The 24289-nt window shown below is 46.9% G+C and overlaps 2 protein-coding genes across 2 annotated transcripts in view; one reads left to right on the top strand and one right to left on the bottom strand.

The window, feature by feature from the left end:
- Wwc2 (WW and C2 domain containing 2) overlaps positions 1–24289 on the top strand; it is a 167998-nt gene that overhangs the window by 119768 nt on the left and 23941 nt on the right. Inside the window, exons 11-17 of the mRNA XM_041673724.1 lie at positions 734–1350; positions 5546–5675; positions 6114–6194; positions 6272–6358; positions 10961–11153; positions 13349–13510; positions 21965–22095. Of these exons, the coding sequence (XP_041529658.1) occupies positions 734–1350; positions 5546–5675; positions 6114–6194; positions 6272–6358; positions 10961–11153; positions 13349–13510; positions 21965–22095 (1401 nt within the window). The remainder of the gene's footprint in view (positions 1–733; positions 1351–5545; positions 5676–6113; positions 6195–6271; positions 6359–10960; positions 11154–13348; positions 13511–21964; positions 22096–24289) is intronic.
- On the bottom strand, positions 15666–16283 carry LOC121462247 (gametocyte-specific factor 1). Its single transcript, XM_041673726.1, has one exon. The coding sequence runs from the start codon at positions 16252–16254 to the stop codon at positions 15751–15753; it is 504 nt and encodes a 167-aa protein (XP_041529660.1). The 5' UTR covers positions 16255–16283; the 3' UTR covers positions 15666–15750.

Here is a 24289-nt window from a genome sequence, read left to right as displayed (position 1 = left end):
ATATAATGGTTATTTACTTTCTCATTTAGGAGACAGGGTCTCTCTGTGTAGCCCTGACTGTCCAGGAGCTGTCTATGTAGACTAGGCTGGCCTTGAACTCACAGAGACCCTTCTGCCTCTGTCTCTAAAGTACTGTAATTGAAGGTGTGCACCACCACCACTCCTGGCCAGATGCTGTATATTGTTTATTTTTTTATTTTATTTTTCCAGGATGAGATATATTTGAATCTTGTAAATGAGAACAAGACTGTTTTGAAATACACATGTTAAAATATAACTAGCCCACATTTGTTCTTGAAATATTTATATTTGATTTTAATTATGTAAGGAAACTTTAAATACAGAAAAAAATAAATTAAATGGCTTTAATTTTACTAAGTGCAAATACAAATAATCTGACATTCATTATAAGTAGATAACATTTATTCTCTCTTAAGCATATAATTTTCTTCTTTTGCAGACTCTTATATACAAATCCATACCTCTTTGTTTACTTTATTCCCTGTTCAAGTTTTTTTATTTATTTATTTTTATTCTGCGAATTGTTTTAAAAAAACCAGAATTACTGGGGTGTATGAGGACCCATAATATATTCATGAGTGAGTAGGGAAGCCATCGTTCAAACAGCGAGCTCCTCTGTCCAGGTTGTAGATCTAACTCCCGGGCATCGCCGTGGCCATTCTCTTCCTGTCTGAAGGTGTCAGTGTGCACTGTGCTGTGCTTTCTTCCCCAGCCTCTCCTCCAGCACACTGTCCATGTCGTCTGGCAGCAGTCTGGGGTCCCTGACGTCCAGCCGCGGCTCTCTGAACACCTCCAGCCGGGGATCTCTCAACTCCCTCAGTTCCAGTGAGCTCTACTACAGCAGCCAGGGCGATCAGATGGACGCAGACTACCAGTATAAACTAGACTTCCTTCTTCAAGAGAAGGGTGGCTACATTCCTTCTGGGCCCATCACCACCATTCACGAGAACGAGGTGGTCAAGTCTCCCAGCCAGCCTGGCCAGAGCGGACTGTGTGCCGTGGCAGCTGCAGCCCCCAGCCACACACCCCCACTGACCGAGGCCTCCAAGTCAGTGACGTCCCTCTCCTCCAGGTCCTCTCTGTCATCCTTGTCCCCTCCCGGCTCCCCTCTGGTCTCGGACAGCACATTTCCAGTGTCCCCTCACGACCCCTCCGTGCACCAGTTCTCCGTTGACTTTGAGGACTGCGGCTTGAGCAGCCACTTTGCCGACATTGGCCTTGATGATAATCAGGTCTTGCTGGATTCAGACTCAGGAGCGTCCCAGTCTCTCTTAGAGGATAAAGACCTTGACGAATGTGCAGGGGAGCTGCTGTATGAAGGAGCAACAGGTAAGTGTTGAGCTTTGCTTTCCCACATCACCCTGCACCATTTCAGGAAGGGTTGGAGGACTCATTCCATATAAAGAAAAAGGGTATGGCTCCCTTCTCATCCTCCAGGGTGTTCATTTGAAGAGCATTCATTCCGTACCTAGACTTTTCTTCTCTGTCAAATAAAAATTGCCATTCTAGAAGGGGGACATATTTATAGCTCAGTGGTAGACAGCTTGCCTAGCGTGTGCAAGACTGTGGGTTCAATACCCCAGAACCACAAAATAAAAACAGGGACTGAAGAGACGGTGAAGTCTGTCAGGTGCTTGCTGCGCTAGTCTGAAGGTCAGAAAAGCCACTTACACCTATAATCCCAGGGCTCGGGAGGCAGAGAGGGGCAGAGTCCCAGGGCTTCCTGCCAGAGGACAGAACCTGCTCTGCTGAGCTGCAGGCTCAGTGAGAGACTGTGTCCCAAAAAGTAAGGTGAAGAGTTGCTGAGGAAGACACCAGTGTCAGCTGCTGACCGAGACACACATGCACACCTTTATACACACCTGCATACACAAACATATACATACGCAAAACATATTGCCCTCCTGTTGAATAGACTCAACCGTGGGGGCCTGTTCTGTAGTCCGGGCCCTCTGTGGGTGGTGGGTGCCTAGGATGTGTTTTATGAGCGGTCCACATTTCCACCTGGACCCTGGTTCAGAAACAGCAAAGAAATAAGGACTTTCTTTTTAAAATTGTCCAGAGCAGATGAAAACAAAGTCAATTAGCATGCCGGCTAATTAGCACAAAGATTTAGTGTTTAGCTTGCTTGGGGAGTTCTATCTAAACAGTTTTTGGTTTGTGCCAAACTCCCCTTCTGCCCCAGTTACCTGGTGGCTATAGTCCAGTGTCCGGAGCTGCTCTGCCATCTGCTGGCTGCTCTCGCAGCTGCAGGTCCAGGAAGATGCCCCTTGGAAAGAGTACCTGTTCATTAATATTGCTCTCCTGCGCACTGGGGAAGCTTCCAGTGTGTGCCATGGGTTGTAAAGTGCAGAGGGTACCATTGCAGTGTGGTGCTGTCCTGGGTTCTGAGGACAGCCCATTCTATAGCCAGCGTGAAGCTAGGTACAAAGCAAACTCTCAGCTCGTGCCGGGAAGTCCTGTTCAGTCAGCATGTGTCAGCGTGTCCCACCATGCAGAAAGAGCAGCCCATGCAGAACCCTGGCCTTGCTGTTTTAAGGAATGGTTTCTAGTGGTGTGCACATGTGTAGGAATTCTAAGTATTAATCAATTGGCCAATCGAGATGCAAGTTGATTTAGAGGTTTCTGATACCGAATGAAGTTCCGTGTTCTTGTTAGTGGCTGGGGCAGAACTGGAGTGGATGAGACCTTCCTACGGTTCGTATGCCCTCTTTCGGGGATGTGCCAATGAATAGGTCATTCTATTAAAATACCGCCCCCCCCACACACACACACAAATGCACATGGGAGATGTGTCCATAATGGCTTCCCACAACGAAGAGCCACTGTGGGACCTCACAGGGGCCCGTGGGAAGCAGTACAGTGGAGCAGCTGTGCCTGCATCCTCTCCACCTGCCTCTTTGGTTGTTTTAGGTGAGCATCCATCCTCTCTGTTGTTCAGATGCATTCCTCGTCTGCACGGTTAGCCTCATAGAATGCAAGACCATGCATGGCGTCCAAGCCTGCCTGGCGCACATGCGCAGTTTGTGGTAACTGGTGCCCTGTGTGGCGAGAGGTCATGAACACTGGTGTGCCCCTCTCTCCACACCACGCTGTGGGTTGTGGGGTGGGAGAAGGCCGTGTATGTTGTGGTTGCACCGTTCTTAGGTGCTTTTGTGCCTTTCAGGACGTGACACTTCTTGAGCATCTATAACTGACTGCTCTTTATGTATTATTGGAATACTCTCTAGTGTTGTGGTGAACGGCGGGGCTGCGTCCCGCCACCCCGCTAGCTTTACACCTGAAATAATTACACGGAAACTATATTCTTTTAAACACTGCCTGGCCCATTAGTTCCAGCCTCTTATTGGCTAGCTCTTACATATTGATCTAACCCATTTCTAATAATCTGTGTAACACCACGAGCTGGCTTACCAGGAAAGATCTTAACCTGCGTCTGTCTGGAGTGGGAGAATCATGGTGACTCACTGACTCAGCTTTCTTTCTCCCAGCATTCTGTTCCGTCTACTCCGCCTACCTAATTTTCTGTCCTATCAAAGGGCTAAGGCAGTCTCTTTATTTAACCAATGAAATCAACACAAAACAGAAGACTCTTCCCCCATCACTCTAGCGAGTATTTCTCAACATCCCATCAAATGGTGAACCCAGTACATAAAGGCAGATGCTCAAAAAGCAGGAGGGTCCCAAAACCTTCTGCACAAGGGCCATCACGATGATCCTGAGCCACCCCCTCCCCCCCCCCCCCCGCCACCCTCCAGTTACACGGCTGCCCAGTTCCTAATGCCTGCGTTTGCTAGCACCTGCGTTGATGACGTTGTGGCTGGAAACAGGTGCCTGAAGGAGATTCCCACGAAACCATTTTTTAACCTTGTAAGTGTTAAACAGCACTGCTGTTAAAGGTGCCCTCGACCTGACCGTGGCCCAGTGGCAGAGTGCTTGCCTAGGACCTCTGAAGCCTTGGGTTCCGTCTCCAGTACCTCAAGACAGTCGCTTGGGGAAAATGCACACAGGGGCTTTGTTTGCAGTTAGCTTTCAGTTTCCTGTCTGGAAACAGCAGAAGGTACGTGTCTTAACCGGCAAGACAAACTGTTCAGGCCACTGCACCGCCTTCCGACCTTAAAGGGAGGGGGCGCTCTTGGAAGGACACTGTTCGTGTTCACAGGTGGCGTCCAGTCCGTTCTATACCACTTGCTCTCCCCGGCATCAGTCCCTGCCAGATGAAACCAAGGTGGAATAACTATGAAGTCTTCCCCACAGTCAGTCTCTGTCATTGTCAAAGTCAGTTTTCAGACTGCTGCGGTTATTCCTGGGGGTAATCAATAAATCATGTCATCACCTTCACCCCTCGCAAAGGGGGGTGGGCAAAGAGAAGGCCCCTCATCATCAAGGAAACAGCATTCCCACTGCCAGAAATGAAAGAGAAGATGCAGCAATCAATCCTGTCATCTGAAGCCTTAAAACTTAAACATCTTAACTGGATGTAAAGTCACGGCTCAGAGGGTGGCCCAAATGCATACCAATACCTCTCCTCAGGCTCACTCAGGAGCACTAGCGGGAGGATGAAAGAGACTCGGGCCTTGCAGCTTACCGCAGTACAGAGGACAGCTTTAAGTGACTGTGCCTCGCTCCCTGCAGGATGCTGGCGGAGGAATATGAGTTAGAGATAAAAGTGAAATGGCAGCTAGTGCTAAAGATTCAATAACACGCAAAAAAGTTTTTCTGTTTCTGTTGTTGATGTTGTTTTAGTGGTAGTAGCTGGTGAGAATTCATGTAAATCAAAGATGTTTTCTCTTTCATTTCTGTTAGGAGAGCAGCACAGGAGAAGGAGAAAGCAGCATGTAGTGTTTGATGAGGGCACATGGTTGCTTAGCCAGAGTTTGTGGTGGCTCATGGATGCTTAAGACAAAAAGCTGGGGATAACGGGAAGTTGTGTATCCCTTGCCTTAAAATATTTTACAGCAAGGGCCAGTGGATTGCATCCAAGACTGACAACCTGAATTCTATTCCATGCGATGGAAGGAGAGAGCTGTCTCCTGCAAGCTGTCCTCTGACCTCCACACGTCCATCACACACACACACACACACACACACACACACACACACCATAAACGTCTGCATTTTTTTATTGTTTTTAAGGGGGGGGCGCTGTAGAGCACTTGATGCTCTTGCAGAGTACTGGAGTTCAGTTCCAAGGTGGCTCACAACTGCAGACCTGGGGATCCAACGCCATCTTCTGGCTCCCATGAGTACTGCATACACATGGGGCCTTTATATAAATGTAGACCAACATTCCATACACTTAAAAAAGCTTAAAAAAAAACTTCTTTTAGGCAGAAGCAGAAACAGTTTTTCCCAAGTAACCAAATCCCAGACCGTGTGAATCCCAGCATCCGGTCTCACCCCATCTAGTAATATGGGGAGCAACATTCCGCTTTAAGAAGAAAGTTGTACTTTGGGCTTCCATGGTGCATTTTATGCTTTTCCCCATAAGAAACTAATGGTGCTGTCGCTTTCTCCACCTTAGATGTGGAAAAGTCATTGCCCAAGAGAGGAGGACTCCATCTGCGTGGAGACAAAACTGCGCGTGTGTCAGCCGCTGCCTCTGACGAGTCCGTGGCTGGAGACAGTGGTGTCTACGAAGCCTCCATGAAACAGTAAGGCCCTTGATGCCTGCCAGCCAGGCTTGTGCATACTGTAAGGTGGACCCTACAAGAAGCATCCTGCCAGCTGTGGAAATGACAAGCAGATTGCTGTACTCAGAGGTGGCTGACCTGAGGTGTCAGACACTGCTTTTTCTGAGAATCTTGGTGATTGGCCAATGCTTGTTTTACACATGGAATGTCTGTTTAGACACATGTCTGGAAGCCCCTGAGATAGTGGGATAGCCTCCCAGGACTCAGGAAAGCCAGGCATCGCAAAAATTGTTCCCTAAGCTCAAAGTCAGATTTTTGATGGAGTTGAGGAAGCCTGAATGAGTAGCTTCCACGGGACTCAGTTCCACGGAAGTGGGGTGGGAGGGCCGCTAATGTCGCCCTTGAAAATGAGGGAAGGCAAAAATCCGCCTCACTGACTATCTGCCTGCTCCCACCTAGGCCTGGTGAAGTGGAGGACACGCCCTACAGTGAAGAGGACATCACCATTGTGGAGACTGCCCAGGTGCAAATAGGACTCAGGTAAGCCGGGGAGGGCGGGGGAGGGGTCTGGCCAGTGGCTGTGGTTACTCTGCTTGACTCTTTGTCTCTTTTGACAGATACGACACAAAAAGCTCAAGTTTCATGGTGTTTATAGCACAGCTCCGAAATCTCCATGCCTTCCTTATACCTCATTCTTCAAAAGTGTAAGTTAAGTCAGAAAAAGACAGCAACAACAAAAACAAACTGAGGAGCTTAAAACTTTCTCCCCACAATAATTCTGCATATGAGCAAACAGTTCATCCAAATGAAGATATGGCGGGAGGGCAGGCGACTCGAGAGATGGCGTAGTGGGTAAGTGTTCCTGCTGCTCTTCCAGGGGACCCACATTGGACAGCGTCCAACCACCCATAACTACAGTTCCGGGGCACCAACGCCCTCTCTGGCCTCTGCAGATACCAGCAATGGATATACACAGATACACATAGTTAAAAACAAAATAGATCTTTTTAAAAAACAAAACAAAAAAACGAAGGCTATAGGGAGAAATAGCCAGGCTGATTGCATCTGAAGCAACCATAGGTAAAGATGAGGAGGGAAATGTGGGCAAAGGGAACTAGGATTAACTCTTATCCCGATGGCCATGGTTAAGATTAGGAATCAAAACTTTATATACAGTTTCTTTCCTTGACAGAGGTTGTTTTGGGGCCTGATTGCTGGAAATAGGATTTCAATTTTTATTATGGCATAGTCGTGGCTACTGTCAGTTTGGAGAGATTTTTCCTGATGTCACCCATGGCTGTGTAGTGATTACATCAAGCCTCGCCACAGAAACAGTCTGTGTTGCATGAAGGAGCGTGTCTTCACCATCTGTGGTCACTTCCAGTGACCAGTGATTGCTCAGCTACAGTCCCATTACCATGTTAGACCAAGAACTCCATCCAAGTGCTGATGTAATTCCCCACCACGCGTTGCCTCGGGGCTATTTCCTGAGAAAGCTGTTTTCTCAGCTCCATCCCGCCAGTCTCCTCTAGAGCCGGGGTCTCAGTGACTGAGAAGAGCACTTAGAGGTGTGACACAGAGTACCACATCTGCATGTCTACCTCCTTTCTGAACACAGCAGGACAGAGACAGGTAAAACAGCAGCGGGGTGATCCCCATGACTCCATATCCTGCCAGGCAGCTGTTTCCTTAATGGCAGTGTCTTCCTCAGAGGCTAGGACTTTAACGGGGTACGTGTAAGAGTCCTAGGTGTTTACTAACAGGCTACTGTTAAGTTCACTTCCCTACCGATTGGGGGGAGTGCACAGGTGGAGCTGGATGGAGATTGTTCGGTGCTAACAGAAAGGTGGTTGAGTATTCATGGACAGTCACTGAGGCATCCTGGGATCCAGGAGGAGAGCGGGCTCGGAGGACTTTCTGAAGTAGAGCATGGGGACCCACTTCATCATGATTTGCAAGGGAGTAGGCGTGAGGTGGCCCCGGCTGCGTCAACACAGAGCACATTTGGGGAAGACAGGCTCATTTCCAGTCCGTGTGATAGCGGAGAATAAGCTCCTTAATAAGCCAGGTCAGAGTTAGCAGGACTGGGGGACGAAACAGTGAGAACCCACTACTGTGTGCCCGCACCCATGTCCTACATATATGTCTGTGTACCATGTGTGTTCCTGGTGTCCAAGGAGGCCAGAAGAGGGCATCAGATCCCCTGGAACTGGAGTTATAGATGGTTGTGAGCCACTGTGCGAGTGTTGGAAACCAAACCCAGGTCCTCTGCAAGGGCAGTAAATGCTCTTAACTGTGGAGCCATGTCTCCTGCCCATGTGCCTTCTTTCTCTTTATTTTATTTAAAACATTATTTTATGTGTATGGACCTTTGCCTGCACAAATGTTTGTGTACCTTGCGCAGTCTGTGCTGCCCATGGAGGCCAGAAGAAGGCATCAGATCCTCCAGAACTGATGCTGTAAGCAGCCATGTGGGTGTGGGACCCTGACCTGAATCCTCTGGTAGAGCAGCAAATACTTGTTGAACCACTAAGCCATCTCTCCAGACACCATGCCTTTTTTCTTATGTACATACAAGTGTTCTATCTTGTCTACATAGCCACCATCCTAGGCCCTTCATGAGGCATGGCGGCCCCAGGGTAAGGCAGGAGCCAGCTGGCCGTGTAGCATAGACTTCTGCTCCCCATTCACTTATCTACTTGATCTGAACTTCCTGAGATGTAGCAGCGTTTTCTTAAAGTCATATGTAAGCCTGAATAAGGACATCGCCAAAAGTATCAACCATACACCATGTTCTGAAGTGTTCTGTAGTTCCAAGTCTTTGAGGACTTTGTTGTCCTTTCTTTAGCTTTAATTTTCTTCCTTCCTTCCTTCCTTCCTTCCGTCCTTCCTTCCGTCCTTCCTTCCTTTCTTTTCCTTCCTTCCTTTCTTTTTATTTCTTTTACTTTAAACTTCATTATGTAAAAAGTTACAAATAAAAAGCATCACCTATCAAAGTTTGCCAGACCCAGAGACCATATAACTCAATAAACTTCTATGCGGTTAGAGAAGCCATACAGAACAGGAGCCGTGGAGCCTTCACACTGGATTTTATACTTTCCGTATTGAAGATATATTTATGTTCTTAGCCACCAACAAAAATGAAAAATCTATACTGGAGTTAGAACTTATACGTCCTCTCTCATGAGCCATGTTCCGTGCCCACATTCAGTCCTTCCTCTCCCCTTACTACTGAGCCTTTCTTGTGCGCTTTTCTACCTGGTAACCTATGCCCACAGGTACATTCGTTTGTGTATATACATGTATTACTGGTTAGATTCCACATGACTGAGAGCCTGTGGGTTTTTCTTTCTTTCTGAAATTGTGGGACCTTGCTTAATACTGTATTACTAAGTCCATCCATTTTCCTGAAATTTTTGTGATTTCATTTTTCTTTAAAGTTGAATAGTTAGTCCTAGTTGTTCATCAACACAAGAATGGATAGTGTGTGTGTGTGTGTGTGTGTGTGTGTGTGTGTGCGCGCGCGCGCGCATGCACGCGCACTATTCATCTCTAAAGGAAAATAGTTTTAGGTTTTTGAGACAAGATCTCATATATTCTGAGCTAGCCTCAACACCTGATCCTCCTGTCTCCACCTTCCAGGTGCTGGATCAAGGCTATGGACTACCATGCCTGGCTCTAAAACTTCTTTTTGACACTAATTATGACAAATTAAAGCTGGTGTTCAGGTAGTTGGTGACAGCTTGCCTGGCTCTGGTCGGAGAGGTCTCTCTTGTAGCAGAGTGGGCAGCAAAGTGCCCTTATCTGTAGTTCCTTTGCTTTCTCTCCTCCTCTTCCTTCCCCTTCTCTTCCTCCTCTCCCTTCCCCTCCTCCTCCTGTTCCTCCTCCTCTCCCTCCTCCTCTTCCTCTTCTTCCTTTTCCTCTTCCTCCTCCTTTCCCTCCTTCTCTTTCTTCTTAATATTTATTCATTTTGATTTTATGTATAGGGGTATTTTGCCTGCACGTATGTCTGTGTGCCACATGCATACCTGGTACATACAGAGGCCAGAAGAGGGCTTTGAGTTCCTGGAACTGGAGTCACAGATGATTGTGAGCTGCCATGTGGGTACTAGGAACTGAACCCAGGTCCTCTGGAAAAGCAGTCCCTGCTCCTAGTCACTGAGGCATCTCTTCAGTCCCTGCCTCCGCTTCTGGACCTCATCAGCTCAGCCCTGTCGCTGTGGAAGCATCTTGAGATGCGCCAGACACTTAGATGGTGGGTATAGAATAGCTGAGACCTGAAGGCTGAAGGGACAGACACCACCACTTCCTTCCATTGCCCTCTCTAACATGAAGGCAGAAGGAAGAAAGATTCGTTTCTCCTGAGCTTGCAGCCCTGGGGGGAGCCGAACCCTTTCATCAGCTGCCACTGGAGTTTAGTGCTGAATCTTTGTCGTCAATGTTGACATAAAATTAAAAATAACGAGAACTAAAAGTTTTGAGTCTGAATTTACAGGTTTCTCTAGCTAGAAAAAGAGGGGCATATTTTAGACTATCAATTAGACAAGAATGGGAATGGGATGCGGGGAGATTCAGTGGATTTCTCTTTCTGAATTAGGAGGAAACTCCCTCAGGCTGCTTCCCGATCCGTGAGTCTTTATAGATTGTCAGAGAACTCCCGGAGGAGCAGGGGGTACGGTGTCGCTGTGCTTCACACTCTTGCCTTTGCGTTTGCACAGCATGAGGTCCTTCTGCGCCTTTCGCGGCTGTTGCGGTTGCGCCTCCCCTCCGGAGATGCTAGACAATGATATTTTGGAGCTGCGGCTGCATCTGTTTTCCATCCTGTTAACAATATGCTCCTTAGCCTCTCTTTGTCTCTGGTAGGGTAATATATTCCGCTCCTCGGCTTGTTTGTCAACAATCTCTTATTTGATGATCAGGATGAGGGTTCTTGGAGAGAAACCCACCAGTGCCCGCCTTAGCATGTTCCCACCTCCCCACCTCAGAAACAACTTACTTATAAGTTGATGTTGAGGGGGAGGGTGTCAGCCCTGAGACTCTTCCCCCTCTCTCCCCACCATGCCTTTGCTGTAGTCTCATGGTGATGACAGGCTGGATCTTTGGTGTTTCAGGGCCCAGCGGGCACGGGTGAATAAGAACAGAATGTCTGCAGCTGCGCATGGGCGCACTATGGCCGGGCACTTTGATCTGATAATGCTCGCCGTGTTTCCTCGTTTTCTCTCTCTGGCGGCTAATTGCAGAGGACAGCTGCGGACCCACGGTAACCAAAGCACCCAGGAGATTCATTCCGTTCTTGTTCTTCGCAGGTATTTTAGGGTTGCTGTGCTTCCCTCCTCAGCGGATGTGAGCTGCCTATTTCGAACAAAAGTCCATCCACCCACGGAATCCGTGCTGTACAATGATGTGTTCAGGGTGGCCATCTCTCAGGCGGCCCTGCAGCAGAAGACCCTGAGAGTGGATCTTTGCTGTGTCAGTAAACACCGCAGGGAAGAATGCCTGGTAGGCACCTTCCTATCGCTCTCAGAGAACACTGTCTTATTACGGCTCTGCCAGCAACAGCTACTGCAGTTTTTCTTTTAACATTTATTTATTTATCTGACTACGGCTGTGTTCATGTTCCAAGGCACGCACGTGAAGGAGAAAGGGTAACTCAGGGACTTAGTTCTCTCCTGTCACCATGGAGGTTAAAACACAAGTCACCAGTACCTTTACCCATTCAATCATCTCACCAGCCCTGGTTTTCTTTTTTTCTAAAATGTTTTTCTCCCATTCCAGATTTTTAAAATCTGCTTATAAGTCATAAGGTTCCGTAAAGCTTGACTTTCCAGACCTGCTCTTTGAGTATGGGAGAACTTTGCCTCTGCCACGTCTATCTCTGTGAACGGGGCTTGCAGCTCCCGAAGCTAACCGCGGATGTGGAGTGCTCCTTGAAGGTTTAAAACCTGGAACAGTATCGTGGAAGTCTGATGGTAGAAAATATGATTCCTTGGCTGGGGAGATGACTCGGAGGTTAAGAGGATTGACCACTCTTTCAGAGGTCCCAAGTTCAATTCCCAGCAACCACATGGTGGCTCACAACCATCTATGTATGATGAGGTCTGATATCCTCTTCTGACTTGCAGACAAAACACGCAGACAGCACACTGTATAAATAATAAAGGTTTTTAAAAAAAGAAAAGAAACTTGATTCCCTCCATTTGGGGATGAACAGCTACCAAAGTGGGGTGCTCTTGCCAACGATGGAGCTGGGGATCCACAATCATCCCATCGCATTCACTGACTCAAACTGAACTAAGCAAGACCCTGAGTGTATGGTTCCTGTGCTCAGCCCATTTGCCTCTCCACCGCATTAGGTCAGCCATAGGGTTACTACTGGTTGAAACATGTGATTAAATGGGATCAGGGACAGAAACTGTGTGTTTAGCGTGTCCTGCACAGTTGGGCTTCCGTCTCCCTCTAGATGGCCTGCTCAGGTGCAGGCAACCAGACAGGAGCCCACGTGGTCAGACCAGCCGTGTCTTTCTGGTCCAGTAGGAGACAAACTCATATTTAATGATGACCACAGGGAAAGGATGATAGTTTCCCTTTTCTTCCATATTTTGAAGAAAAGAGAGAAATACTGTCTCATAATAAAATTAGAATGGCACCAAGGTCGTCCTGTTGGCCTCAGACAGGCGTCAGTGCCGTGGCCACCATGCTTGCTTGCTGTGTGTCGAAGGCTCCAGTAAGATCACTAAATTGTAATGTGTTCCTCGATACCTCTCGGAGCAGTGGGGCCGAGATTAGACTCTCACTGTGGCTACGTGAGGCTCTGAAGTTGCTTTTATCATTACTTTTTTTTTGCAGTCTGGTAACTGACGGATTAAAAAAAAACCTCTTGCTACATACTCATTCAAGAGCAAAGCAGTCTCAGTTTCTCAATAATGAATGTGTTGTCATAATCAAGTCCCTCTTCTGACATATTAAAAGAAGCACTTTGGTTTCTACTTAGTCATTTATTCATTTATTTTTTAAATTCCATTGAAATATAATTCCACATTTAGAAAGAGTTATGTGCTTACTCATTGAGGAAATTAGTTGGGAAAGTTTAGTATTACAGAATAATCCCCAGGATTGCTAGTTTGATTGGGCATTATTTCTTAACTGAATCATGGCTAAAGATATCAATATACCCAGGTTTTTAAAAACCCACCGGTCCTGTACAGGGCAGATGGCTAGCCCCATGGGCCAAGAGCCTGAGGATCTGGGTCCAGATCACAGCACATGCGTGGTGCATGCCTTCAGCCCGACACTGGAGGGTAGAGGCGGGTGTATCCTAGGACCGTGACTCCAGGTTCAGCGAGAGACCCTGTGTATTGCAAATAAATAAACAATAGTGGAGAAGAAATTGAGGGAACTATCACAGTCATCCCGCGTCTACTGCACATAGGTGTGTACACGCACAAAAGTGCACGCACGCACACTCAGGCACACACAGGAGCACAAACACAGGTGCATGTGTGCGTGTTCACGTCCACACACACATACTTGCACCCAGACGTACACAAATGCACAGCCCGTGCTTTATGTCACCAGTCGTGTGTCAAATCTGCTTTAAGGCAAGCTCGCCCAGTCATCTTTAGTCTTACCAGAGAGAACAAAGACGAATGGACATGTTTCATTTCTCTCCGTTTATTTCTTCCATTTTCCCGCAGGCTGGGACTCAGATCAGCCTAGCAGATCTACCGTTTTCCAATGAGATCTTCATGCTGTGGTATAATTTACTTCCTTCCAAGCAAATGCCTTGCGAAAAGAATGAAGAAAAGGAGGCGCCTGTAGTCTACTCAGAGGAGCCGGGCCTGGGTCCTATAGACCTGGTGAGTCACCTGGAAGGCAGCAGAGCACAGCTGAGAGGCGGAAGTGCAGTGTGGGCGCCCGCTGTGGAGGCCAGCGGGCCTGCTGTCACTCATGAGTTGTTCTTCCTCTTTCTCCGCCCCTCTCTGCTCCCAGCATCCTAAGAAGAATCCTTTCCAGGGTAGATTCAAATGGGACCTGCATTATACCTCCACAAATAAAAGAGAGTATTTGAGGCTTTGGGTTTTGGTTTTTCAGGACAGGGTTTCCCTATCTAACAGCCTTGACTGTCCTGGAGCTTGCTTTATAGACCAGGCTGGGCTCGAACTCACAGAAATCCACCTGCCTCTGCCTCCTGAGTGCTAGGGTTAAAGATGGACTCTGCCAACCCCCTTCCCCAGAGGCTTGAGTAGAGTAGTATTGTCATGGTCCCAGGAGAAGCCCCTTTACCTATGGCGTCTCTGGCACTTCTCCCTGCTCTGTAAGTTTGCTCATTCTGGGCATTTCATATAACTGAAGAAACGCGAGGTTTGCTCTCCTCCTACCCACTGTTGAGGCCCGCCTGTCTGGGGCAGTGTTAGTGAACCGCTCTAGTGCACGCGTTCCAGTTGGCTTCCCCCTCCTCCACCAATGTGCACTGAGGGCTTTCTACATCTGGATTCCTGTGAATGGGGCTGCCATGAAAACTGGTCCCCAGTATCCGTGGGGACATGTGTAGGCTGCACTTGCCAGGACGCATAGTAATTATCCTCAAAATATATAGAGTAGTTGCCTTTTTACTATTAAATTATAAAATGTGTATATGTGCAGAAAGTGTGTGTGTGTGTGTGTGTGTGTGAGAGAGAGAGAGAGAGAGAGGCTGACCTACAGTATGTTATATAGAACAGGCTGGTCTCTAACTCTGCTATCCTTCTGCCTCAGCTTTTCTGGGTGCTGCTTCATAGGTGTGTGCCCCCACATTCAAATTTCTGTCTTGGTACAAGTCCCTTTTCAGGTAATTTTATTGCAGAGACAAGGTGTCTTTTCATTCTCTTGTTAGCAGTACGGAGGCTTATTATGACTTTGATGAGAATGCACCTTGTCTTTTTCCCACCCTCGTCCTCTCCTCTGCTTTTGTTCTGTTTCTGTCATAGCTAAGACTAGCATCGTGGCCTAAAGATTTATCTAATGTCATCTTTATAAAGTCTTTCATATAGACATCTGATCCATTTGGGTTATTTACACAGCCTGTGAGGAGGGGGGCAGATCGTGTCTCTTTCATTTGTGTGCGAATGTATAATTGTGTCTCCCGGAGCTTCCCACTGGTGGGATTCCATGCAAACTCAGGTCTTCTTGTTTTCAGGGCCAGCGCTTGCCCAACAGAGCCCTTCCCAGCCCTCTTGCCACTCACTGCAGTATTGTGATATATGTTGTGGCCAAGGCACATAGGCAAGAAATCCAGGTGACCGACAGGGCAGAGACAACAGTTCCCTAGCCAGACAGCCTCACCTGCTTGGCAAGCCATGGGCCATGGGGCCAGGGAGAGACTTTGTCTCAAAACAAAGCAAAACCCAGCAAAGTCTCATGAGGAATGCCAGCCAGGGTTGTCCTTAGCTCTATGAGCCCTTGCACACATGTGCAAATGCACGCACACAAGGAGTGGCAAAAGCAGACATCTTTATCTTATTCCTGATTTTGTGTGTTTGTGCCACATCACGCATGCATGAGTGCACGGTGCCTGTGGCGGCCAGAAGAGGGCATCAGAGCCCCTGGAGTTGTGAGCAGCTTGATCGGGATTCTAGGGACTCAGGTCCACCCATCTGGAAGAGCATCAAGCGCTCTCAGTCACGGAGCATGGCTCCAGCTCCAGCTCCTAATTTTACGGGGAAGTTTTCACCATGGAATGATGAAGGATTTTCAGACATACCCTTTATCAGACTGAGAAAGACTTTTTTTCTTAGGTACTTAAATGTTTTTATCATTAAAGACTTCTTGAATTTGCCAGTTACTTTTTTTTTTTTAATCTGCTTGGATTTCCATATAGTTCTCCATCCTTCATTCAATTGCTGTTGTTTTAGTTTAGGCGTTAAATTAATCTTGCATTCCTGGGGTAAATCTTACTTGATTTTTTTTTTTTTTGCAGTTAAAAAAAATGTACTTGCCAGTTTGAAAGTCACAGACAGTTTACTGTTCTATAATTAGATAAAGAGAAAGAAGAAGAACCCTTAGGTAGCAGGAATAAGCAAGAGTCTTCCACAGTCTGGCATTTGAGAAAGATGTTCAGTTACTGTGCATTTCCATTATTTTTCCATGGCAGAACATAGGGCAGAGACTTGGGAACTCGCATGCCTGAAGCCAGGTTACTCTTATGTTCCATAACTATATTGTTTGCAGGACTGTTGTTGCTACAGAAGTTGGCTGTGCCCCAGACAAATGGAGTGCTAGTCTGTTCCCACAAATCTTTATCCCAGTCTTCATCACAAGGGGGGCACTGCCATGTGCTCTCAGCCAGAGTCTCTTGTCCAAGGTTCCTGGTTTGGTTGACCACATCCTGCTCAATACAGCTCTTGTCATCACAGCTGGAGATGTGATGACTGATTTCAGCCCGGGGAACCTGGTGCCGAGCATTGAAGGGACAAGTAGCCAATTTGTTTGCGACATCAGGATGATTCTTTCTGCACTTGATAAGATGATAAGGAAACCTGCAGGCCCTGATCTGGTGATTTTTATCATACGGGCACTGTAATAACTTTTCGGGGTCCAGGGAGTCGATGTAAGTGTCTTCCATGCTGATGGCAAAGGAGTCCTGTTCAAGTGCTCAGCTCAGACGCTCGCCCCACAGCCAACTTCGCCTTACCCTTACTTGATTTAAAAACAAAACAAAACAAAACCAAAAAAGCCCTAATATGTGTGCTTGCTAATACTTTGATGATGATTGCTTTCTTGTGTCTATTTCCTATAATGTCTTTGTAGTTATCTCTCTCTCTCTCTCTCTCTCTCTCTCTCTCTCTGTGTGTGTGTGTGTGTGTGTGTGTGTGTGTGTGTGTGTATCCACTATGTGTGCGTGTGTATTGAGGCCAGAGGACAACCTCAGGTGTCAGTCATTTTAGGCATGATCCATCCTGGTTTGTTTTTGTTTTTAAACAATTCTCTCACTGGAACTGGGGTTCACCAACTTGGCAAGGCTGGCTGAGCAGCTAGCTGGGAGATCCAGCTGTCTTTGCTTCCCCAGTGCTGGGATTACAAGTGGGCATGGACTTTGAATGGTGTTGGGGGTCAAACAAAGGTCCTCATGTTTGTACCGTAAGCACTCTACCAACTGAGCCATCTCCTCTGCCCTCAGAGAACGGGCACTGAAGCAGTCCCTCCTCGTCTCCACTTAGGAGGAATTTGGGAGAATATTGCTACTAATTACTTAAAAGTCTGATGGGTCCAGCAGCCACATGGGCCTTAGCTGTGAGAAGTCCGGTTCAGAATTCAAGGTCTTATTTGTTCTGACTCTCAGAGTGTTGGTCTTGAATTTGTTTTGGTGTCTTTGCCTTTTTAGGAATATTCTTATTTCACAAGATCATCTTAATCTGTTCATATAACAGCTTGTATTTTCTCATAATCAAATTCCTGTCTGAAAGGTTATAAGAGGCTGAGCTGTTAAAAGCCAGGCCCATAACCAAAACACCAAGAGACCCTACCTCGTTCATGCCAAAGCTCAGTATTGCAAACTTCCCCGCCGTTTTTCCTGATCAGGCCAGCTACAGATTTGCTAATGTTTTGAGCATTTCTGGAGAACCAACTTAGATTTTACTTGCCGTGAGTTTCCTCCTTGGTCTGCTATTCCCTTTCTTCTACTTGCTCTAGGATATGTTCTTCAGGTGGAAAGTTGGGCTCTTGGTTGATGCCTTCGTCTTGTTAAGGTAAATGCTTACAGCCCTAAGTACCCTGACAGCTCCGCTTGAGCATCCCAGGTGTCTCTTCTCTCATCTCAAAGTTTTCTCAACTAACTGCCTTAGGCTTCTGCTTGCTTAGGAAGGTTAATTTCTGCATATTCCTTAATTTCTCATATTCCCTTCTGCTGATGGTCCTTAATTTTATCCCAGTGTGACCAAAAAGCCACACTTGGCATGACTCAAGTCCTTTTGAATTTATTGAAGCCACTTTTATGGCCTCGTATATACTAGAGAATGTCCTGTGTACACTTGAGAAAGATTCTTGTTGAGAATGTTCTACGGGCGTTTGTTAGTCCTGCCTAGTTTATAGTGCAGTTACATGAATTTTACTTTTTACCCTCTTCTAATCTCTATCTCTGGTGTTTATTTTACGGGAAAGGGCGGTGGAGAGATTTGTAACAAAGTGCACAAATCTTACCCAAACAGTCAGAATTTATGGCAAAGCAATGACACCTGTGTAACTCCGACTCACATTGAATCACAGTGTGTTTCTGTTGCCTCAGAATCTTCGCTTGTCCCCAGTCCTGCTGTTACCACAGTCTCCCAAAGGAAACTTCCCCCATTCCTTGTGTCTGTCCTACGTGACTTTGAGTTTGTTGTGATTGAAGTCTGCTCCTGTGTCTGGCATCTTTTGAAATTCGCTTGTTACTCTATGTAGTTACAGCTCATGTACTCTCATTGTATCTCAGTTTATCTGTTCTATTGCTGCTGAGCATCTGAGTTGTTCCTAATTTGGGCTTATTGTGGTGTTGCTATTAATTTGTGTACATATAGTTGACGAAACTCCTGCTGTCTTCTTTCACTGTTTTCGTGTGTGCACAGCACTAGCTTGGGTCTTTCCTTGTCACTTCCCTGAATATAAAATGCATACTGCTAAATGGGAGTTACCTTTTGCAAAGCGTATATTCTAGTTTTTAACTCATTTTCTTTTATATTTTGTTGTATTTTGATCTGAGTCCGTACGCCTGGAAATGAGTATTGGAAAATAAATTTCTCACGCTTGTCTGTTACTTTCTGTGACTTACCTTTCCAATTCCATAATGTCATTTTTGGGTGAATGGAAAGGCAAGTCTAATGAAACTTTGCCTGATCATTTTTCCCTTTAGGCTCCATCCTTTCCTTTTCAAGAACTCGCCTGCAGGGTGTGAGGATTTTTGTTTGTTTGTTTGTTTTTTGGTTTTTTGTGGGATTTCAAGACAGTATTTCTCTGTGTAGCTTTGGATTCTGTCCTGGAACTCGCTCTGTAGAGCAGATTGACTTCTAACTCATTAAAATCCACCTGTCTCTGCCTCTCGAGTGCTGGGATCAAAGGCGTGCACCACCGCCACCCAGCTAGGATTTTTTTTTTCTTTCGGATTTAGTGTGTAATCCTTCTGAAAATAATCTCTGCATAGGATGTGAGGTGACCGGTCAGGGCTCCTCTCAGCCTCCTGGTAGCCGACTCATCTGGCATCATGGGAGCTTGGGACATAGTCATCGAAGGGTTTTCTTCCTATGTGTCTATGTACTGTCTCGACCTTGCCATCCATCCCTGGAATGTGTTCTTGCTTCCCTAGTCTCCTCATGCTGCTCTCAACTCTCTTTGCTGTTTAATTGATTGGTTTTTAATTTACATAATTTGTGTTTGGTTCTTAATGTTTGGTTCTCTTTCAGTGTCTCCGTTTCCATGCTGTTCACGTTACTGACCATTACACACTGTGGGTGACTTCCTTGTCTGGATCCTGAGCTGATTTCTTTTCTTTACTGATCTGCTGATTTGAACCCTCTAGATGAACACTGTTTCTTTTCAGAAGGACCCTGGGGTCCTTTTCTGGCATGTCAGCTAACTCACCCTGTGTCGGGTGCTGGGGTGTCTTGGTGGAGTGCTGCCATGCTGGCGGCTGGCTTGTGCCGAGACATGTCGTACTGTACCCTTCTGTTTCACCACGTCCTCCCCTCTTCTGTTTTTCCCTCCTTTACCCACTGCTTCGTTCCATCTTCATAAAAACTCCTGCTATTGCTCAGATACTGCTTTGAGCGGAGGGAGGAGCTGACCGAGGTAACAGGTGGGATGGGATGCCAGTCCCCCATCACCTGCAGTGGAGGACACGTGAGCACCACACTGTGTCCCCCGTAGGGCCTTATGATGCTGGCTGGGGGAAATGTTGTTTATAGTCTTTTTAGGCTAAGTAGTGAGGGGGGGGGGGAGCAGAAAATAAAAATGAGAGGAAAGTGTATGGCTGGAGGGTTAAAACCCAGCAGAAAATGCTGTGTATTATGTTTGGAAAAAGGAAGGACAGACATAAAAGCTTTTCCGTGGTTGTACCAACTACAACTAAAGTACAAAAACATACACAATAAAAATTTAACAATAGTTAAGATTTAAAGCAACCTTCCTAAATCTACAATCATTTAATGCAGTTCTTCATGTTGTGGTGACCCCCAGCTATAAAATTATTTTTATTGCTGCTTCATAACTATAATTTTTCTACTGCTATGAATTGTAATATAAACATCTGTTCTCTGATGGTCTTAGGAGACACCGTGAAAGGGTTGACCTCCAAGGGGTCATGACCCACAGGTTGAAAGGTTGAAACTGCTTTTTTTCTTTCTCTTTCTTTTTTTCTTGCTTTCTTTTTTTTTTTTTTTTTTTAAGACAAGGTTTCTCTGTAACAGCCCTAGCTGTCCTGGAAGGAGTAGTATCTTTAAAATAAAAATAAGAAGGCAGTAAGATGAACTAGAAAGTACTGTGCCCTTTGTCTGTGTGTTTCCCCGTTGGAGAAGCGCGGGTTTTTTCCCCTTTGCTTGTTTTTCTAATCAGACGCTGCAGGTTGTGACTAGGAGAGCTGCTAGTCCCGGCATTTCAGCTAAATTAAGCCACTGTGTCCTCCGGAGGAGGTTTGTGGTCAGACTGTTTTCTGCCAGGCTTCCTCAGTCTGATTTCCTCGGAGTGAGCGTTACCGCCCTGTGCCTGGTGTTTGGGTGCTCGGTGGGTGTGCAAACCCCATAGAGCCCCCCCACCTGTGTCGCCTTTGTTCAGTCCAGCAGGATGCTGCCTCAAGTTCTGCCACCAGCTTCCTGTGGCCCTGGTCTGAGGGTCCCTGTCTAACTTGTCCTTGTCCTGGCAGTGGCATGGTATCAGAGGGTGGAGAGCATCAAGGCTCAGCCGACTTCAGACTCCTTTATCAAACTGGGTCTCCACAGCCTGTGCTGATCTTGATCTGCGGGGTACTGTTCGGTGGTGCGGACCCGTGGCCCTCAGACTTCCATAACGCGCTCCTGCTTTTCCTCACGGCGCACTCAGCTCAGCCTCTGGTGTCAGGTTCCAAGGGTGCAGACTGCTCCCCGGTTTTCTGTCCCCTCAACTCTCAGGGTGATCAGTGCCCAAAGTCCTTGAACACAGTTCGTGTGTGTGTGTGTGTGTGTGTGTGTGTGTGAGAGAGAGAGAGAGAGAGAGAGAGAGAGAGAGAGAGAGAGGGAGGGAGGCTGGGGCCCCAGTCATCTCGGCAGAGCTGTCCCCGTTGGTGGCTGTTTGTCATGACTTCTCTCCCATCCTTTCTCAAGATCTCATAGACGTGGCCCTATAATGTCATATTACCCCTGGCCCAGGCTACAGTGTAAGGGTTCCTACACTGTGACGCCCCCTTTCTCCGTCCTCTGCTGGCAATGGGTCTCTTTTCTGTAACTGGCAGCAGCTTCATTCCAGGGCACCAATGGGCTTCTCTTTGTGTTCATCCTAGAAGAATAGTCCGTAATTTCATCAGTTTTTCTTTATACAGGTTGTAAAAGCTTGATTGCTGTCTCTGAAAAGCTGCTGTGTCTGGATCACTTCTGGGTCTGCCTCTGTTGTCGGTTGTTTCTTTTGGCTTCTCGCCACCAGCAGTTAGCAGAACGCTGGCTGTTTGGATGAGGGATTGAAAAGCTCTGGCTTCTGGAGATGAGCTGAGGTTCTTCTGAAGGCAGACGACAACATGGGAAAGTCGCCTGCTACCTGGGGATTGTGAATCCCAAGTTTTCTCCCTCCAGAACCCTGCGAGGCATGAAATAGCTGCTACTGTCCAGGCGGCGAGCAGCTGGTTTTGGCTTTACTTCTGTCTTGCTCTGTACAGATGCAGCTTAGGAAAGGCAGAAGCCTGACTAGACACACCCTGGGTGACGTCCAGCCCAGCCGTACTGTGTGGACTGTCGTAGTAGCTCTGCATTCCATGGCAGTGGCCTGTGGGCCCGGAGTCCAGGCAGCCCATCTTCTTAGCCCGCGGGCCTCACGTCGAGGTTGCTAAATGCCTTTAGACTGGCAGTGATGGTCACCTCTCTTGTGTCTTTGCTTTCTCCGGGACCTCAGCCCTCCAGCCCCTACAGCCCTTGTCAAGTCTTCTCACTCTCGAACATCAGGGAGTTTGTATTTGTTTTTTATTTCATCGTGTTGGGCTTTCATGCTTGTTCGCAGTAGGAAAACCAAGTCTGGCACCAGCTGGCTCTTCACAGCTGGAAGTGGAAGCCTGCACCTGAGGAGTTTCTGAACGAACCACAGTCAGCGTGTCTGGTGTTAACTGCCACACGGTTTCTGTTCTGCAGGATGCCGTGTCAGCCTTGCTTGCAAGAACTTCAGCTGAGCTGTTGGCTGTGGAACAAGAACTGGCCCAAGAGGAGGAGGAGGAGGAGGGAGAGCCGAGGCCTAAAGAACAGCGGGTCCCAGGGGGAGACTGGTAAATGACCACGGCCCTTCTCGCTCAGATCGGGGCGCTCTTAGTTTCTCCGAGGCTTCGGGTCTTTACAGGCTTAGTTTATGGCAAACAACGTGACACCAGGGAGCGCTGGCTGTAGACTCTCCCTGGCCATTAGAGCGTTAGAGGAAGAAACGCAAGATAGTGGCAAAATCAGCAAAGCAACTGTGCTTTTTATTCTTGCTTCCGGTAATGTTTACTGCTTTCCTGTGCTTTTGTTTTTTATCTATGCTATCCATTTAGAAAGCTACGATACCGTGTTATAGAGCAGTGGCTCTTAACCTGAGGGTCAGGATGCCTTGGGGGGCCCAGCAACCCTTATACAGGGGCCGCATATCAGATGCCTTGCATATCTGATATTTACATTATGATTCACAACAGTACAAAATTTACACTTAAGAATTATCAATGAAATAATGTTATGGCTGGGGTCAGCACAACATGAGGAACTGTATTAAAGGATCACAACATTCAGAAGGTTGAGAACCATTGTTACAGAGTCATAGATAGTTTGATAAAAGTGGCCTTTTTCCTTTCCTTTCTCTTTTGATTAGGCATGTCGTTTAGGCAGAGTTGCTATTTAGAAAAGAGTGTCCAAGTGACCATTTCAGTATTGTCCCCTCCCTAATCCTTTCAGTCTCCTCCTCGGTGTCAGTGACCGTCCTTTAAGGATGCCCCTGGGGGGCTGGAGAAATGGCTCAGAGGTTAAGAGCATTGCCTGCTCTTTCAAAGGTCCTGAGTTCAATTCCCAGCAATCACATGGTGGCTCACAACCATCTGTAATGGGGTCTGGTGCCCTCTTCTGGCCTGCAGGCATACACACAGACAGAATATTGTAAGGATGCCCCTGTCCTGTATCATCTGTCTCTGCATGGGGAGGCTGTCTTCCCAGGTTTTCACTATCTTCTCCAAAAATAAATGTTAGTGATACGCAAAACAGAAGCATTTACTATCTTCCATATATAAGCACATTGGGATCAGATTCTGTGTACAGTCGTTGTACTGTTACGTGTGATTGGACTACTGTCAGTGTGTTTGTGTACATACTTGTATGTGTGTATGGTGTGTATGAGTTCATGCTAGAAATTCAGGGTGACCAAGGTCACAAATGTTGCTGTCAAGGACATTTGGAAGGAAGGGCTCCAGCAGTGATGTACAAAGGCGTGGAGACTCTCAGTGGGTGCCGTCTGCACCCGGCCAGGGATGTAAAGGGTTATCAGGGCATCTTAAGTGAACGATTCACCTCGCATTTCAAGGACTGTACTTAGCAGGCTGGGAAGGGGGCTGGGGACTCTCAGTTCGCTGTAGTCATCGCTTGCTCTCCCTCGTGCTCATTTCATGGCTAGACATTTAATAACTAGTCTGTGTCAATCTGCCAATATGTCACCGATTGCAATTAAGGCTTGACATTTAGAAGTCAGTGAAAAGGCTTCTTTCTATTCTTAGGACATGAAACTCAGCACAGCCTGCCACGATGCATAGCCTTCAAAATACTCGTATACACTCTGTGTAAATTGTGGTCGTGTTCCTCTAAAACATTTTCTGAAATTTTTATTTTATGCATATGAGTCTGCCTATACATGTGCACCACACACATGCAGTACCCTCAGAGGCCGGAAGAGGGAGTCTGCCCCTCTGGATCTGGAGTTACAGAGGGTTGTAAGTCACTACCTGGGTGCTGGAAACCAAACCTGGATCCTCTGGAAGATCAGCTGATGCTTTTCACTGCTGGGCTGTCTCCCAGCCGCATCGTCACGTTCTTGTCACCACCGAAATTCACCCACAGCTTTGGTTAATGGGCACGTGAGGCAGTGAGTCGTCATCTGACAGCTCAGCCACAGCCTTTACACAGGTCTGTGCCTGCCTGATGATGAACGCTAGAAGTAGGTGATCCTCATGTCTTAGCTAAGAATAGCCAACTGTTACATGATTAATTCTGTAACCAACCAAGTAATGCCAAGTTAGTGGATGTCATGTTTTTACATGCTGAAATTAATTTGTATGTGGTCCTTGAATATTTCTGTTGAAAATCTGGAGACCTGATCAAATTTTATAACTTTTAACTTAACATCAACATTGAAATTAACATTTTTGTGCCATACTCTGGTGATTTTACTCTGGAATCCTGGAACATACAATGAGAACTTACTTTCCTTGATCTACTCGGTTAAGAACT

The sequence above is a fragment of the Microtus oregoni genome, unplaced genomic scaffold (assembly GCF_018167655.1).
Source record: "Microtus oregoni isolate MIOR12 unplaced genomic scaffold, Mior012 000024F_ref0000369, whole genome shotgun sequence".
NCBI lineage: Eukaryota > Metazoa > Chordata > Mammalia > Rodentia > Cricetidae > Microtus > Microtus oregoni.
The sequence above is the reverse complement of the archived record's forward strand: the minus strand, read 5'-3'. Positions and strand labels throughout refer to the sequence as shown.